The sequence below is a fragment of the Hibiscus syriacus genome, unplaced genomic scaffold (genome assembly GCF_006381635.1).
Source record: "Hibiscus syriacus cultivar Baekdansim isolate YM2019G1 unplaced genomic scaffold, ASM638163v2 tig00111213_pilon, whole genome shotgun sequence".
NCBI lineage: Eukaryota > Viridiplantae > Streptophyta > Magnoliopsida > Malvales > Malvaceae > Hibiscus > Hibiscus syriacus.
The window spans coordinates 6,748,227-6,766,216 of record NW_024063022.1 but is presented as its reverse complement, the minus strand read 5'-3'; the positions used below and the strand labels follow the sequence as shown (position 1 = coordinate 6,766,216).

Sequence of the window (17,990 nt, the reverse complement as noted above, 5' to 3'; positions counted from 1 at the left end):
TTTATTACATTAAAATAAGTGGATTATAAAATTCATTAAAATATCAATAATTACTATTAATTATGACACTTATCTTCCTCTAGGATCCATAATCTGTGAAAACACATCACTCGTTGTCGTTGCAGCGGAAGCCGCTTGGTCGCTCATGGAGTCGAATCGATCGATGCCGATCAATTCCTGTTGCAGGATCCATCCTGGGATTTCCGGAATATGATTTGCACTGTTATCTGATGATTCATTTTGTGTTGAAGCCTCTTGGGCCTCTTCGCCGAATTTTCCCAGGGAATCAATGTTGATTAATCCGACAAGATTCGAATCTATGATCTTTTCTAATAGGCCTTTCTTTTGCCAATGCATGCCCCATTCAGCAATGTTGACTTGTTCCCTTGGTAGAGCAGGGTTTATTGCAGGCCTAGCACGTAATATTTCCATGAGCACGACTCCGAACGAGTACATGCCGGATTTCTCTGTGAGATGCTGTCGACGGAAGTACTCGGGCTCGAGATAACCGAAGCTACCTTTCACTGCGGTGCTCACATGAGTTTGGTCCAGAGTAGGGCCTAGTTTCGACAATCCGAAGTCCGCAACTTTCGCGGTGAAGTTTTCGTCTAGGAGTATGTTTGTTGTTTTGACGTCGCTGTGAATGATTGTGTCTGATGCTCCAGTGTGAAGGTAGTGGAGGCCTTTCGCAGCTCCTGATGCAGATTTCGAGCCGTTGTTTCCAGCTGATCGAGGGGAGGTTCGAGCCGTATATGTGTTTCCGCAACGGACCGCCTGCCATGAACTCGTAAACAAGGATCATCTCATTTTGTTCTTCACAGTAGCCTATGAGAGAAACTAGGTGCCTGTGCCTCAACCTGGAAAGCATCAAAATTTCCGTCCTGCTTTACGGCAACCATGACACCGCTTTCCAGCACACCTTTATAAACCTTCCCAAATTCACCTACACCAATGACCAAACTCTCATCAGAGTTCTTGGTCGCTTCACGAATCTCCGCGAACGACAGTACGCGGCCTAAACCGTGAGATTGTGCGGTGGAAGCAAGGCTGCAAATCGAAACTTTCGAATCCGAATTTCCGGCATTCTTCGGGAGAGGAAACCAGCTAGAGGGGCAACGTTTAGGCCTCTTCCGCCAGTGCAAACGCAAGGACAGAGCTGCCACAACTATGATTAAAACCACGAAAACCGCAGCCGAAGAAATCGCCAGGACAATCAATTTTCTCCTGGGGAACTTTGAGCTCTTATGAATTGCACAAACATTTCCATCAAGGCTACCACAAGGATTGCTCATTTTCATGATCTCTAAACCGTTCAAAATCGCATTGCTCGGGAAATTCCTTAAATCGGGTGGACCAACCTGAACCAAAATCTGATTCGATCCCGTCGAAACGTTCGTGACGAAGTCAGCATAATAAGCAGCTGATAATGCCATTGTCTTACTGGAAATATCAAAAGACGTCAAAGCAGCTTGTTTGTTGATGTAAACATCGAAAATCAAGCTGTTAAGAACCCTGCTAACAACGTCACACATATGCAGCCTAATGAGATAAGTGAAACCCTCATCGACCTCTAAAATCCACGAAATGTTAAATCGCTGACCGGTAACGTTTTCTTCAGCCATTTCTTGAGCAGTGGTGTAACCGAATTCGGCGCGATTTCGACTGAGATTCCATCGATGTACTTGATCAAATTTGGGTTCACCTTAACACTGTTGGCAGATGCAGCATTGATCAAATAAGCTTGATCAGGTTCCCATGTTCTCCACATAGAATCATTCTTAGGAGTCAGAAGAGGGCCTCCCATGTTCACCCTATAAGCCGTCTAGAAAGCTACGTGTTTCCTGATCTCAACTTCCGACCCCAATGGAATCGGCACGACACCACCGGAAGGAAAATTCTTGTCCAGTACCGCCACAACCTCAATCCCATTGACGAATGCAACCGAGCCATTGCTAGGAGAAAACTTCAGCTCCAAGTTTCTCGAACCCGAATCTCCGATCTCAATCACATACTCCTTCACCAGAGGAGAGTTCAAACCCGATTCCGGGAATGTGATCCGGCTTAATGTGATCCCATTAGCCACAACCGAAAAAATTACAGACACAATAGTGAATGAGTCTATTATAGGGACGAAAACAGTAGTCTATTATTTCAAGGAATAATATTTCAAGGGCTAAACTGATGTGAAAATATAATAGGGATGAAAATGATAAATTGAGTCTATTAGGGGCAAAAGTAGTCCTTAAGCCTTTTTTTAAATAGTCTGAGATGAACTTGTTACAAGGTAGTATTTGATTAGAATTTTCTTAATCTATTAACGACACACATATATATTATTGATACAGTTACTCGAATTTAGCATCTTTAAGAAAAACAACATTATCTTTAATTATTGAATTCATTCGATGAGTTCGAAAACAATATTTATGTCAGATATTTCGAAGGATTTGAATGTAATTAATGTTTTTGAAGCATAAGCAAAGGTATTGGCACATGTTCACATGGCTGATCCAAAGACCATTTTTCGATCAACTTGGCATAGATTTTATATTGCTTCACGCAGTAGGGGTCCCATGGGGCTTATCATTGGAGATTGGACCACCGCGTACGGTGCTGTTTATCAATTAATATAAAAATAATATGAAGCACAGCCTTGGGTCTTCGCCTAGTGATTTGCATTAGAGCCGAGGAGAATGAACACTTTTTTATTATTTAAATTAAACTAAAAGAAGACAGCATGCGTAAGAACCTTATGCTTTTTACGTTTAAGAAATCAGAGTTAAAAAGATGAAAACAGCCATGTTTTGAAAACCGGACCAGCCGGTTCAACCGGGAACCGCTGTCAGGTCCGGTTCATTCTAACCCGGTTAAACTGCTATTAGTAAATCGTAAGGAACCGTTGAACCGGCTATGAATCGTTCGAATCGGACCGGACCAGAATCGCTAAGAACCGACCATCAATAAAAAAATTAAAAAAGTTAAAATTTTTATTTTAAAGGTTAATCAACTTTTGTTTTGGTTTTAATGAGTAATGTTTGGAGATTTTTATTAGAAGTAAATCAAGTAATGAATGATAGAATTTTGGTGTTGTATTTAAGTATTATAGTTGTGGGGATGTTTTTAGTTTTTTATTAAATGTTTTTAGTATTTTTATTTAATTTTTTAAATAATTATGACGTCGTCCTGTTCTTTTGATCGGTCTGACCGGTTCGACCAGTTGAATCAGTGAACCGGTAGGACGGCCGGTTCACTGACCAGTCCGGTTCTGAAAACCATGGATAACAGCTTCTGTTGCAGATAGTCAAACTGACCCTCCTACTAGTCCTAAATAATTCAGATCGACTCACTTCATACATCAAAACACCGATCGACTTATTTCGTACATCAAAACACCAACTCATGTCGTACATCTGATTTTGATAGATGAATCTCCCAACTAGATTGACAGTGATCATGTACATAATACGTAGTGAAATGAGATTAATTTGGGGAGTAAGGACTAATTTGAATAACATTTAATCTTTGAGATTTGGAACTATAAATTTCAAAGTATAAGAAATGTAAGAGTAATAAGTTGAAGAAATCACACCTAAAAATAATCTAAAATTTTCAACCAATTTTTTATGAGTATATACAAAATTAATATACCATTGAGACAAAAGGGACAAGCCTCAACTTAATGCTGCTTTGCCCCCCTTGAAAGAATGTGAATCTATCTGTTTAACACACCACCCAAATTCAGACCCTAAAGCCTACCTTTAAACAATGTTAACTACGGCCACCGCGATGCCTACCTGCCGGAGTTGACGTTGTTACTAACCTCAATCATTCTCGCTTGCTCTTTGGTTCATCGCTCATAAAACGTTGTTACGAGTTGCATCACCCCCCCCCCCATTCGTAAACAAGAGATTCGATTAAGTACACACATATCGGTGGGAGTTCCGGCTCTTCAAATGTGTAATTACAGTTTATCACAAGCTGAATTAAATTAAACCAGTCGGTGCTGACGCAAACCTTTCCCGAAATGTGGTTGCATTAAACGAACGTACAAGCCATTTTTCGCAACCAAAGAATCATGTGTCCCTTCCTCCACGATTCGACCGCCGTTAAGTACCACAATGTTGTCAACATGCCTCATCATCGCTGCTCGATGGGCTATCAAAATGGTAGTTTTGTTCCCCATTATCAGCGTATCAAGTGCCTCCTGCACCACTCGGCTCGACTCGGATTCAATGGATGAGCTAGCTTCATCCAACAATAAGATGGGAGCATTCTTTAGCACCACTCGGGCAATGGCGATTCTTTGTTTCTGTCCTGGGGTCAAATCCACACCCCTCATACCGACATGCGTGTCGTAACCGTGAGGCAAGCTGCTGATGAAATGGTGAGCATTAGCTATTCTGGCGGCCTCTTTCATCTCGGCTTCGCTAGCATTGTGCCTTGCATATATAATGTTTTCCTTGATAGTAGTTGAGAAGATGACGGGTTCCTGTTGAACAAGACCCAAGTGATTCCTCAACCACCTCAAATTGTATTGTTTTAAATCCCGCCCATCAAGTAGAACCTGACCTGCGACCGGATCGTAAAATCTCTCGATGAGAGATATTATCGTACTCTTCCCAGATCCTGAAACTCCAACGACAGCTAAAGTCTGTCCGCCATTAACTTTAAGACTAAAATTGCTTAATACCAACATTTCTGGACGGGTAGGATAGCAGAAATCAACATTTTTCAACTCGATGCTCCCATATACATTAGGTGGCTTCAATGCTGAGTTATCATCTGGCTCGATTTTAGGGACTCGCTCGATAATTTCAAACACTGAAGCGAGAGATTTCCGCCTCTTGAGAATGTACGGTGCCAATCCAAATGGCTCCACCAGTGCAAAGGTGGCAAAAGAGAAAACTAAGTACTCCTTGACAGCCGTAGGCAGATCCACGTAGCCTCTTTTAACACATAGAGCGGTGTACCAAAGGAGAAGAGCGTTGCAGGCGAAAAGAAGGAACTGCGAAAAGCCAAATGCAAAACCTATTGCCATTCCATGAAAGAAGCTCTTTCTCAATATTTTCTTCAGCTGCAATCTGTAGAGCTCCATTACCTTATTACCGGCACAAAATGCGACAACAGTGTAAATGTTTCTCACTGCATCCTCGAGGACCAACGATGCCTTCCTATGCATCTCTTGGATTCCCTTAGAAAATCCAGCAAGCCATAATTTCTGATACATTTTAGCATGCAACAAATCAGAAATTTGGTTACGGACAATCTTACAACGGAGTTCAATAAGAAAAAAAACCGAAAGATATAGAGGAGAAAAAGGGTGCACAAATCTCTAGAAACTCTACATTTTTTCCTTTTCTTTCAATAACGAAGTAAAAACCAAATAATAACAACGAAAGAGATATGCAAACCTGTGCAAAAGCGGAGACGGTTAAAATTGGCAGGGTTGCGAGTGCCACAAGTGCCAACCGCCAATGTAGCAAAAGCCCAATTAGCAAAGCAACAATAACAGCAGTACTATCCTGTACAAATATTGAAAGCCGGTTGCTAAAAGCGGCCCGTACAAATGTAGCATCATTTGCCAATCGCATGGACAAGGTGTCAGCATTATTCTCTTCTTCATCAAACCATCCGACTTCATTCCGCAACATTGCTGTAAATTGTAGGCAAAACATGGTAAACAATATGCATTGAATTCAGCATTCCAGTAAATTTGCAACATTGATTTGAAGTGTTAGATACCTGAGAACATCATCCTGCGAACCCGTTCAGTCATCTTTTCCCCCATAATGCCGAAGTAGAAGTGTTGCAGAAAGTTGGCAATAACAGTTACTATACCCATACAGGCAATTATCAAACACCACCTGTCTACTTCATCCCGTAAGTCATTTTGTTCCCGACGCCTATAATATGCTGTTACTATCAGAGCGATAGCATAAGCAAGAAGTGGATTAAAAGAGCCAAAGATTGCAGCACCAATGCTTCCCAACACAGCATAGAGCCACTCTGCAAAACTAAGTTGTGCTAACCTCCAAAAAGATGGAGCTTCCTTATGATGCGCTTCCTTAGCTTTCATTGGGATGTCACCAGCATGACTGAGAGGGCGACTAAAAGTTTGAGAATGAGAACGTTCACTTTTAGGATCAGAAGTAAGAAGAGGTGATACAGGAGATTCTGGGTCAGAACCGTTTGATTTCTGCTCCTGGGTAGACTGAACGTCAAGTTTGGGCAACTCTGGTAGCATCATTTCAAAACTATCCTGCCTCCTGACTGACGGTTCCTTATCAACACCATCCACAGGCAAACCATTCTCGTGCATTTTCTCTGGTGGTGGACTATGAGCCTTAGGTGATTCTTGTGAGTTAAAAGCACCATCATGGGCTCGAAATACACCAGGAACTCTTTGAAGAGAAGGTGATTTGATCAATTTTGGAGATGATGATTCTTGGAAGCTGTAAGCCGATGAAGACTCCTTTTCAATCTGGAAAGTTGACATCTCCTTGTAGTTCCTAACTGGCGTCCTGAAAAAAAATAAACAGACATATAACAAGAATTTAGAATATAGCACAAGAGCAATTTTTTTATTTTAAGCCAAGAAAAATCACTGACAGAAATAGATTTCCATAGCCTTAATATATGCATATATAGTTATAATTACCTCCTTGGAAGTTTTGCTGCCTCTTCACATTTAAGGAGCTCTGCATACAAGCCATCAAAGGCTAGTAACTCATCATGTGTACCCATTTCAATCAGCTGACCCTCCTCCATCACAGCTATATAATCAGCATTTCGTATGAGACTAAGACGTCGAGCAATTATTATAGTTGAACGCCCCAACATCAGAAGATCTAGAGCTTCCTGAACTGTTCTTTCAGCTTCAAAATCGAGTCCACCAGTAACCTCATCGAGCAGAAGGATTGTTGGGTTCAAAAGCACAGCTCTAGCAATAGAAAGTTTGATTTTCTGTTCTTCTGTCAATGCTAAGCCACCCCTCCCCACCTGAAAGTCACAGTAAATTGATTTTAACAAAATTTGACACAAATGAGAAATAATCAAGATGATCAGTAAGATTGGTGAAAATAGTATATCTCGTTCTTCCATTTCACCTGTGTCTCGTATCCTCTCTCAAGCGAGCTAATAGATGTATGTGCATGTGCTATTTTTGCAGCTTCTTCAATTTGATCAAGTGTAACATCTCGCCCATAAGCAATATTATCTTTTATGCTCAAACTGAGTAATGCAGGTTCCTGAGTAACAAGTCCTATTTGGCTTCTCAGCCACTCCAGCTTTAGGTTCTTAATGTTCTCTCCATCCAGAAGAACTTCCCCTAAATCATAGAAAATAAAATCGTTCAAATAATGAAGGATGGCTCGCCACCAAGTAATGATTTTAACACCTGAAATGGCATGCCACTGTAATGTGATGCATAAAATTATATTAACATAATACCTAATGTAGGATCATAAAACCGTTCCATAAGTGGAATAATACTACTTTTCCCAGAGCCGTTTCTGCCAACAAGGGCCACAGCCTTTTTAGCAGGTACAGTGAGGTAAAATCCACTCAATATAGGGATCTCTGGTCGAGAGAGATAACTAAAATATACATTGCGAAACTCTATATTTCCTTGAAGGGAGGGTAGGATGTTCCCCTCCTGATTAGAACCAGAGGATGACCGACTAATCATCTCAAAAAGTCTATAAGCAGCAATTCGTCCTTGGTCAAATGAATAGAAATTTGTAGCGGCTTGGTTCAGCCCACTGCACAATATGGAAAGGATCGGTAAGAAAGTAGAGATTAGATAGCAAAAAAAATGAGAGCTACCGATGCTTACAGGCCACTTAAAATTACAGCAAAAAGAGCTGTGATTATTTCACCACCATGAGCCCTATTATGAGTGACCAGGAACCTTCCAACCCAAAGTTGTAAGGCACAAGAACATATTGCAAGCCCATACGTAAATCCAAGACCAAGCCCTTGCACAAGACTAATCAATATACCATATCTCAAAGTTGCTTGCAAAGAGGTCGCATAAGAATATTTGGCCAAAGTTTCATTAGTAAATGCATACAAGGTCCTAACATAAGAGATCGCCTGCAAAAAAAACGAAAACTATGTATATTAGCATCACTTCCTACTGTGCTTACCCATACAGAAGGTTGATTCTATGCAGAAAGTGAAGTTCAACAAAGAATTGAGGTCATCATTTCAACAAATTCAACACGATTGAACCCTCAAAGATATAATATGCATGATGCATGGAAGATAAAGAAAATGTCTAGCTCAAATTCCACCGAGCTTTGGGGAAACTTCTTTACTCCAGAAAGCAGCAGTAGTGTTGTGTTCAAAGTTTGAACAGAGTTCAAATAGTCTTATAGCTTCTATGGAAACTGCAAATCAACTTTTTACGGGCTGAAAGCTGAAACCCAAAGTTGGATCTTCAAATAACAAAAACTATTCTAAGTTTTCTAAGTTAACTCCAGAAATATCAATTTGACAATGCCTTTGAAAAGCTAGCAGCATTTTTTCCAACAACTCCAACGGGCCAAAGAGACTCCTAAACTAAGCATCTAAAGGCTCCTATAAATATCAAGCAAACATTAGGGGTAACTTTTCCATCATTTCTGTTTCAAATACAAAAAACTAGTAAAGATTAGTCCATAGGTCCATCCTTGTATTAACAGCCAGTTCAAATAAACTCATGATAGTTAAAATGCCATGGTAACTCCTCTCTTAAGTCAGTATATGCATTTCGGTTAACTCATTCTAAATGAACATTAAGCAAAGTAGCCGATTCAAATTCAAAACAACAATATTAACAAAAATCAAGTATGGTAGAAAGGAGTGGAGCAAGAAGAGAAGAAAAAAACCTGTTCAGCAATGCTAGCTGCCTCAGCATAAGCATCTTGAATGTTCTCAGCAAGCCTATGAAGAAATATATTGGATATGCCCCCAGCAGCAACAATGAATGGACCAGTGGCTAGAGTTATGAGTGTGATCTCCCAGCAGTTGGTAAAACCAAAAATTAGACCACTGACAAATGTAGCCATATTATGAACGTAATTTCCAACCTATATCATCGTAGGAATATTAGGATTAGGGAAGACATCCGTGACGATAAGTTATTACAAAAGTAGGGAAACCCACATGTGACTGAACATACTTTTTCACTAAGAGCAGACTGGATGAGCAATACGTCACTCAATACTTGACTCACTATGTCTCCATTATTCCCATAAGTATCAAAAAGCTCATATCTTGGCTCAATAAAACTTGTACATAGTTTGACCTGATGACAGCAGTCTGCCGCTCTCCCGTCAAAATCCAGCATGAAACCTCTATTACACAGAGAGCAAGTCAGCAACGAATGACAGAAATGATGCATCGACCAGAAGAAAACAGAAATGAAGGAATAACTGATTTTCATGAACTTACCAATCCAGCCAGCAACAAAAACACCCACAGCAATATAAACAATAGTTAAAGCAAGCTGCAGAACAAGAATGAAACAGTTGATAATAAGCACAAGTACGGACAACTTAGTGTCTGAAGGAAACTACAAATGATAGTTGTTTATATCAAGCAAAAGAAGAGATAGCTTTGCATTGCCTCATGTCATTTGCACCTTAAATTACTAATTAATACCTCTTAAGAATAAAGGCAATCCAGCCCTAACCCAGCAGATTGAGAGTTTCTATATTTTCATGGTAAAGATCAGAACAAAATATCATTTGCAAACAAGAAGAGATAATCGCATAGAATCAGTTTACATGCATTCATGGTAAGTTGATAACAAGTACATGAGAGAGTGGATACATAACTTGATGCCTATATCGTCTAATACTACAATTAAACTGTGGAAGTTTGATTTGCAATTAACTAAACTATCTCATTAAAAATTCCATTCTTTCTGCAGTTCATTACCCATTCTATTCTCCTTCCTTCCCTTTACTTTTCCAAAATATGCAAGCCTTGAAAATCTAAGATGAAACACGTCCTTTGTCTCTGCAAAGCTAATCTTTGGTTCTAATAATAATTTGCATCTTGAATGTGGAAGAACCACCTTGTCTCCAACCTAGAGGGATGGGGGAGGAGTAAAGGGCTGACTTACCCGGGTGTAGGGTCAAGTGTCGGATGTGGGAATGTGTCCAATACAGGCTTTCATATATTTGGAGGATCGTATCTATTTCCATGTCCGAATATTTCGAACATTTAGGTGTCTGGACACAGGTATTTTAAGAAAAATAATGAGTAGTCTGTGTAACATAGGTTATAGACCATCCATCCACCAAAAAAATTTAAACAACAATTTTCTACTATGGAAATACCTAAGCCTATACAAGCAATAACCCTTAATCCCAGAACTTCAAAGCTAAAACAGTCCACCTGCCCCAATTTCTCCGACTCTATAAAAATAAAACATCTCAGTAAACCTCTGAAACTATATATTCGTCAACTAAAACACTAAGGAACGGCTTTAAAATCCCAGAATTTAGTCTTTTAACTATCTGAATTTAAAAAAATTAAAATTAGCCAACCTCTGTAAACCTTTCAAATTGCTCATCCAAACTCTCCGGAACTGACGACCCAATTCCAAGAACATGAACAATCTTCGCAAAGAAATGCAAGTAAGCAACGGGAGCGGTCCCATGAGCAGCAGCAGCAATCGATCCAACGAGCATGAGAGCCCAATCAAGCTGGTCAGCACAGGTGAAGAGCCTCGAGAAAGGAACAGCAGCGGGTGTTTGTTCCAGCTCTTCAGCCTCCTCCATTTCCTCCTCCGCCTCCGCCTGCGCCGCCGCCGCAGCTGCTGATTCCGCACTTGGGTCCAAGTACGGAGAAGGCGATTCCGGCGGCTCCGAAACCTCCGATACTGGTGTCAACGGCTGTATGTGGGGTGGCGACCACCCGAATAAACCTCTTGATATCATCATCTCGAAAGAAAAACCAAAACCCTAAGTATCCTTACTCCAAATTTAGTATAAACTTCTAGCGGATCTGGTAAACTCAAAGACCAAAAAATCACGACAAAAAAAATCAGACTTTTTTCCCTCAAAGTAAATTAAAGATTTGGGATTTTCATTTAATTAGCTTTTTCTTGGAGTAAAAAATGGAGACCAGGTCAACGATGGCGAGGGAGACAGAAGAAACAAGAAAGAAAATCTGGAGTAGCCCAAGCTAACATTCAAGCACTGCAAAAGAACAAAATTAAAAATTTAAGAGATTTTCCGAATTTTTTTAGGCTTTTAACGATTCCAGTTTTGTTTTTGTTAACGGCAAAAGTTTTTTTTTCCCTTTTCATTTGCTTATTGGATAAATTTTTATTTATTCTTTCAATTTTTTAAATGTTTTTAAATTTAGTTGAATTCTTGTTGATTTTTTAATTTTTTTTTAAAAAAATAGATAATTGGTTAATTAGATTTCAAAATTTAGTTTATTCTTTTGAATTATAGTTGTGAGGTTTATCTTGATGCTCAATATATGAAACTTGTAAATAGTTTTTAAGTTATTTTCATAATTTTTTTTATTAATTTGGGACAAATATAATGAAATATTTATTTAAAGATAACTCTCCATCATCTAGCATTGAACTTATTTTTGGTACTTTAAATCGGAAGCTCAATTTTAAATTAGTTACAAGCAATATTTATTTATATATAACTCTTTACTACTTGACATTGAACGTTAACACTCCTGACATTCCTGGTGCTCGAACATGATATTCCAAAACTAACAACAATTCATTTACCACTAAGGTCGTTTGGTTCATGCTAGTTATTAGGAATTTTATGTTTTGTAAAGATGATATTATTATTTTTTATTAATCTAAGGTAAGTACGGTATAATATTTGTTCAAAACCCACTCTTTGAACGCTTATATCTTTGACATTCATGCAACCTTAAGACTTTAAAAAATAATAACAATTTCTTAATTATTGAGATTGATTGGTTCATGTTTAAACGGAACAAAAAAATTTAGGTCATGGGTGCTCCCTTAATTCAGGGTCAGGGTATACTTAAGACCCAATTCGAATTTACATTCATGCAATCTTAGGACTTTAAAAAATAATAACAATTTCTTAATTATTGAGATTGCTTGGTTCATGTTTAAATAGAACACAAAAGTTTAGGTAAGGGGTGCTCCCTTTGTAATACCCCAAATTATGAGTTAGTAGTTCCGGTTAACCCGAAACCCGTCAGTAGAGCCCATTAGATTTTCCAAGCCAATTTTAGATCAATTCTTAAGAGTATTGGGCTTAGGTTGGCCCAATAGTTATAGGAAAGTGGTGTTTTTAAAAGTAAGTAAATAGAAGAATGAGCTAAAGTGTAGTTTAGTTTACCATTTTGTTAAAGCTGAAAACTTTTTCCTCTTTTTATATCGTTTCACGTAACCAAACTCCCCATAATATCTCATCCACTCTTCTTCTTCTTCTTCTTTATTCCATTGGTTTTCATTTGTTCTTCTTTCAAGAGCCACGTTCAAGTATTCTAAGTTTAGTTTGTTGTAAACAATGTAAGAATGTATACCTCTATTCTTCAATCTTGTTTTAATCTCCATTTTGTAAGTTTTAGAAATTGTTATCAAAAATGGGTTTTATGGAAGTTAGGGGGATCACTGAATACAAGCTTGGTTATAGTGTATTCAAGTTATCTAGAGCATCTTAAGCTTTAATCCAAAAGCTTACTTAGTTTAGCAAACCCTTTTTCTTGTATTTATTTAGTAAGGAAGGTGGGAGAAAACTCTAAAGCAAGAGAAAAAGAGAAGTTGCCCATTGGTTAACTTAAGAGAGTTTCTAGCAAACAAGAATAAATGTAACACACTATCAACTCTTGCATACTCCTAGTGATCATTAGAAATGAGTTATGGCTTGAGAGTAAGTTATGAAGCTTAGTGTTATATAAAACCTTATTTATGCTCCTTGTAATCACATAAGACTTTAAAGAATGTTTAAGGACCTCAATAGGGTCTTTGGGATTGAAATATAACATTTTTGTATGTGTTTTATGACTTCTGCAGGTTGAGTATCGATACTATAAGGATAATACTGATACTTGTTATTCGTTTTGGGCAAATTCGTGAGTTTCTGGGCAAGATAATCGATATTCTTTCAAGAGTATCGAAACTTAGGGCCATAGTTTCGAAACTCCCAGAAAGTTTCGAAACTGGGCAGAACAAAATATTTAAAAGTATCGGTACTTATATAAAGTATCAAAACTTTTGCAGGAGTATCAATACTATTGGGCTAGTATCGATACTTTCACTTTCAGTTTTGGGGAAAAAATCAGTTTTTAAGGGAATTAAACTCAAAGTACCTCAACACTTCAATATTTCCTCACATAAGACTTTAAGTGAGAACATTAATGATGTTTAATTCAAACGTAGAAACGAGAATAAAGTAGGGTGAAATATGATTAGCCTTGTTTGAATGCTCAGGAAAACGACCAAAACACCTGAGTTTCTTAAGAAAAAAAATAGCAGAGTTGAATGTATAGATTCAGTCTTAATATCCCTAGAGAGTGTGCAAGGAACTTTAAGCTAACTAGTTTGGGTACAAGGTCCGACACTCAATGAGTGGGCTAGTTGAGAGTGTGGTGTCCGATGTAGAGATTCTGAGACCCATATTCTCGGTAGACTAGAGGGGTGTGTGAACTTCGAGATATGAAACCCTCATCCGCACCATGATGTCTACCATAGAATAGAGAGTGAGTATACGAGTAAACTCACTAAAGCATAATAGAACATACCAGTAGACCAGATAGAAGTAGACCATATAGCATTAGACTTGATAGCTTGAGCATTTCAGTGATAAAACTTTTAGTATGTTTTAGTTGTTAGTGTGGCGCTGAGCTAGTTAGCTCAGCCTTCGAATTGTTTTCCATGGGTAGGTCAGTAGATCGAAAGTTCGAGGAGCAGTAGATAGATCAAGGTCCAGACACAATGTAGATTCAGAGTACATCTCAGCAGTTTTTAAAGGGCATGTATATTTTATAAACCCAATTGTATCAGTTGAGTCATAAATTTTATTATGGGTCGATTTGTAATATTTTGATTATAAATATTTATTTTGGGAGCTCCTCAGTATAAAGTTTTAAATTATATTATTTCATGGATGTTTTATTTGTGGAAATGGTCATTTTAGTACAAGAAAAGAGTAAGGTGTTGGTAAGCCACTTCAGTGGTTCCGTGTGGTATCCTATATTGGTCGACTGTGTGTCGTACTGGTCTAGGGTGTTACACCCTTAATCCAAGGTCAGTGTATACTTAAGACCCAATTGGGACTATATAGAAAATTACAAATTGCCTACAAAAAAATGTTTATAATATAATTCGAACTTGACTTTACAAACTCAAATCCCAACCACTTATATTGGACACAATTCTTAAATTTCTTAAATTGTTTGAAGATTATATGAATCTTACTACCTCTATTATCATTTAATAATGTTTTTCGAAAAATAGTATATGAATATTTTTATACTTTTAATTGAAATTAATTTAATTGATTATATAAATATTTTTAAAGTTTCTAATAATAACTATATGTAAACATATTGTATGATGCTTATTAACATATTATATTATATTGTATTTGTATTTATTCAATGTGTGATATACTTTTCTCATGTTGTATATGATTCTTTTAATGATTTTACTATTAAAATATTTAAGTTTAGACTCAATAAATTTTTAACATGAAATAAATTAATTTGAAGGTAGGTTTCTAGTTCCTTGAGAAAGGATTTAGCAAATTTTAATGAATTACTATATATATGTGTTGTAATTGCCTCATTTAATACAATATTAATAAAAAAATAAATTTAAAAATTGTTTCTCTCAATATCCAAAATAAATAAATCAAGGGCAAAATTATATATTTCACCCCTTTAACTTTTTTCTCAATCTTACTTTGGTTATTAAGATTTTTTTTAAAAATATTTTATTCACTAAACTTTCAGATTTTGAACTTTGTCGTTAAATATTTAACAATGTTATAACTATATATATATGAATATTATGAAACACCCCCAAAACTTTCTTCATTTCGAATGAAAAAACATCTGGTTTCGAATTTCCATTGATTTTCAAACAACAAAGTACTTCTTCCAAATTCAAACGGTGGAGAGATAGAGAATGATGTGAGTTATCTATGTAGGTCCACATTGATCAGACAATGGGTATTATAAATCGAAGTGATTTGGGGCTTTGTGATTTTAAAATGATTTTGGAAAATTTTAAATTGACAGAATTATATGGGACGATAAGATGATTTTATTAATTTCTTGAGTGGTCGGAAAAAACATTAAAGAATGTTGATTCTGGTATTAATGTGACACATTAATGAAATTTTTATTTTTACATGAAAAGGGATAAAATGGAAAAATAAAGAAAGAAAGATAACATGGATGTCACATAACTGTAATATTAGGTAACGCCTAATATTAATATTCTGGTAGAATAAATAATGTTTTATGTAGCACTTTACCGAACTTCCTTGGTATTGGGTACTACCATAGAATAGCTAGATCTTTGCTTGACAATGAATATTTTAATAATGACACGTGTGGATCTGTGTAAGTGTCAGGGTGAGGTTAGCATTGCTCGGTGGATCTTCTTTCCTTTTTGCTCCTTTTGCTTCCCACTTTTTTCCTCTTTTGATTTTTTTTCTTCTCATTTTTTAAAATCATTTAATATAAATAATTTATTTATTATTTTTATTAAATGTAAGTATTATTATTTAAATTTGAACTTGAATTAATGAAATTATCTTATATATTTGAGTTCAGAGATATCTCTAGTGGTTGAAGAAGACATCAAATAATAATAATTTTAGTGTCAATATAAAATAACAATATAATTGTAAAATTTTCATCTTTAGATGACAAATAATAATAATAATAATAATCATTATTATTTTAATGTTATTTTTTGTTAATCCGGGGTAAGTACAAAATAATATTTGTTTAAAGATAATTCTTAATCTTTTGATATTGAACGGTTATTCTAAATTGGTCCTTAAACTTTTAAACATTTCAATTTCATCCCTAAACTATGGCCCTCTTTCTAAATTGGTCCTTAATTTTTTTTGAATATTCCAATTTCATCACAAATTCATCCAATTATATAATTAGCTTCAACAATAATTTAACCTAATTTTTTTTTTACAAACATATAATATAACTTGGCCTACCGATTTTATTAACAAAGGACATATAATAATTAGTTTGGAATGAAATTGGAATGTTCAAAAAGTTTGGGGATCAATTTAGAATGAATGTCATAGTTTGGAGATGAAATTGAAATGTTCAAAAGTTTAAGGATCAATCTAAAATGAAGGTCATACTTTGAGGACATATGATACTATTAACTCAAAAATAAATAATGTATTCAATATTTAAAATTTATCCGCACGAACCGAGTGACCTCATTGGTAAAATAATTGTTGTTATTCTTTGAGGTCTCGAGTTTGAGCACCAAGAATAACAGGAATGTGAGCGTTCAATGTTACATGGTTGAGAGTTACATTTGAACAAATGTTGACTTGTACTTACCCCAGATTAATAAAAAAAATTATCTGCAAACGAAAAAAAAACTGAGATACTTATTATCTTCACTTAATTAAATTATTTGTTAAATATCTAAATTTGTGAATATATACATTTAATAAATACAAAAAAATCAAATAATAAATTGGAAAATAAATTTAGATATCCAAATTTTAATATATTATTTGAAAAATTAAATAATAAATATACAATTCCTGATGGATGATAAATTGGGATATTTTTATATAGGAAATATTTAATAATTTTATATAACTTTTAAATTAAATATTACGAGGATTTAGTTTTGAGATTTTTAAATATATAAATTGAATCACAAGTTTTATAAAAATACAAACACGAATGACATATTTTTTATTTTATTTTATTTTATTTTTGGGGGTTGGAAATGCACATTTAACAAGTTTGGTTATATACAAAGGATAAGCTAATTCCTAGAAAACTTATTGGTTGAATTTAAACCCATTTCCAAAGTTGGGCAAACACCACATTCAAATAAAAAGGGGGAAAATACATATAAATGGGCCATATTAATATATTTATTTATTTAAAAAATTTAAATTATTATATAATTTAAATATTTTTATATTTTATTGATAATATTTCGCACCCTTAAATTTATAATGTAACTTTTTTTTTAATAATTTTCACCCATGACAGAATTATGTATATGTCTTTGGCCATAAATTTTACTGAATAATTAAAATTACTGAATTAAATTAATTTTTTATTATTATGTGATTAGATTATTAAATTTATAATATTAAATTAAAATCATGACCAAATTAATAGAATATATAAGTAATATAGACTAAATATATAGTTGTGCCGATTTTGAACTACCACATCAACTCCTCTTCAAATGTTAACAACGAGTGACTTAATTTATTTTGGGTATAACTGTTGGTATCCGATCTATTGATCGATTAATCCGGATCAGATACTACATAGGCAAAGACGACCCTTCCAACCCTGTTTACTCCATTCATAATGGTCGGGATTCGAACCCCCTAATTTTATTTAAGAGATTTAGTGTCTCATCCCATTAGACCAACCGATTGTTGGTAACGAGTGACTTAATTAATATAATTTAAATCTGAATAAAAAATTTATAACTCAATAGTTAAATTAGAATCGCTCCATAATCAAGTGACCATTTATGTAGTTCATCCTAAAAATAAAACAACTCTTAAAACTATTTGTACTTTATGAAATAATGTACTTAAATATATAAATTATTACTCACTCTGTCTCATAATTTGTGTCTTATATTGACTGTGCACATAGTTTTAAGAGGTATATTTGATTAAAAGAAATAATTAAATTATCCCTAAAAGATAATTGGTAGATCTGATTAATTTAATAGGGTACAAAGTGAGACATATAAAAGTAAAAAATATATAATTTGTTATTATTTGTTAACTTTT

General features: G+C 35.4%; 1 protein-coding gene and 1 pseudogene across 1 annotated transcript; both read right to left on the bottom strand.

The window, feature by feature from the left end:
* Positions 1-69: 69 nt before the first annotated feature.
* LOC120156054 lies at positions 70-3,276 on the bottom strand (annotated as a pseudogene).
* A 298-nt stretch (positions 3,277-3,574) lies between these two features.
* Positions 3,575-11,194, bottom strand: LOC120156197 (ABC transporter B family member 20-like). Its single transcript, XM_039167595.1, is given in 12 exon segments — positions 3,575-5,218; positions 5,412-5,653; positions 5,743-6,521; positions 6,659-6,999; positions 7,107-7,327; positions 7,450-7,760; positions 7,835-8,094; positions 8,871-9,071; positions 9,164-9,249; positions 9,252-9,338; positions 9,436-9,490; positions 10,539-11,194. Coding segments are annotated over 12 exon segments (4,209 nt in total). The 5' UTR covers positions 10,935-11,194; the 3' UTR covers positions 3,575-3,988.
* Positions 11,195-17,990: the final 6,796 nt, after the last annotated feature.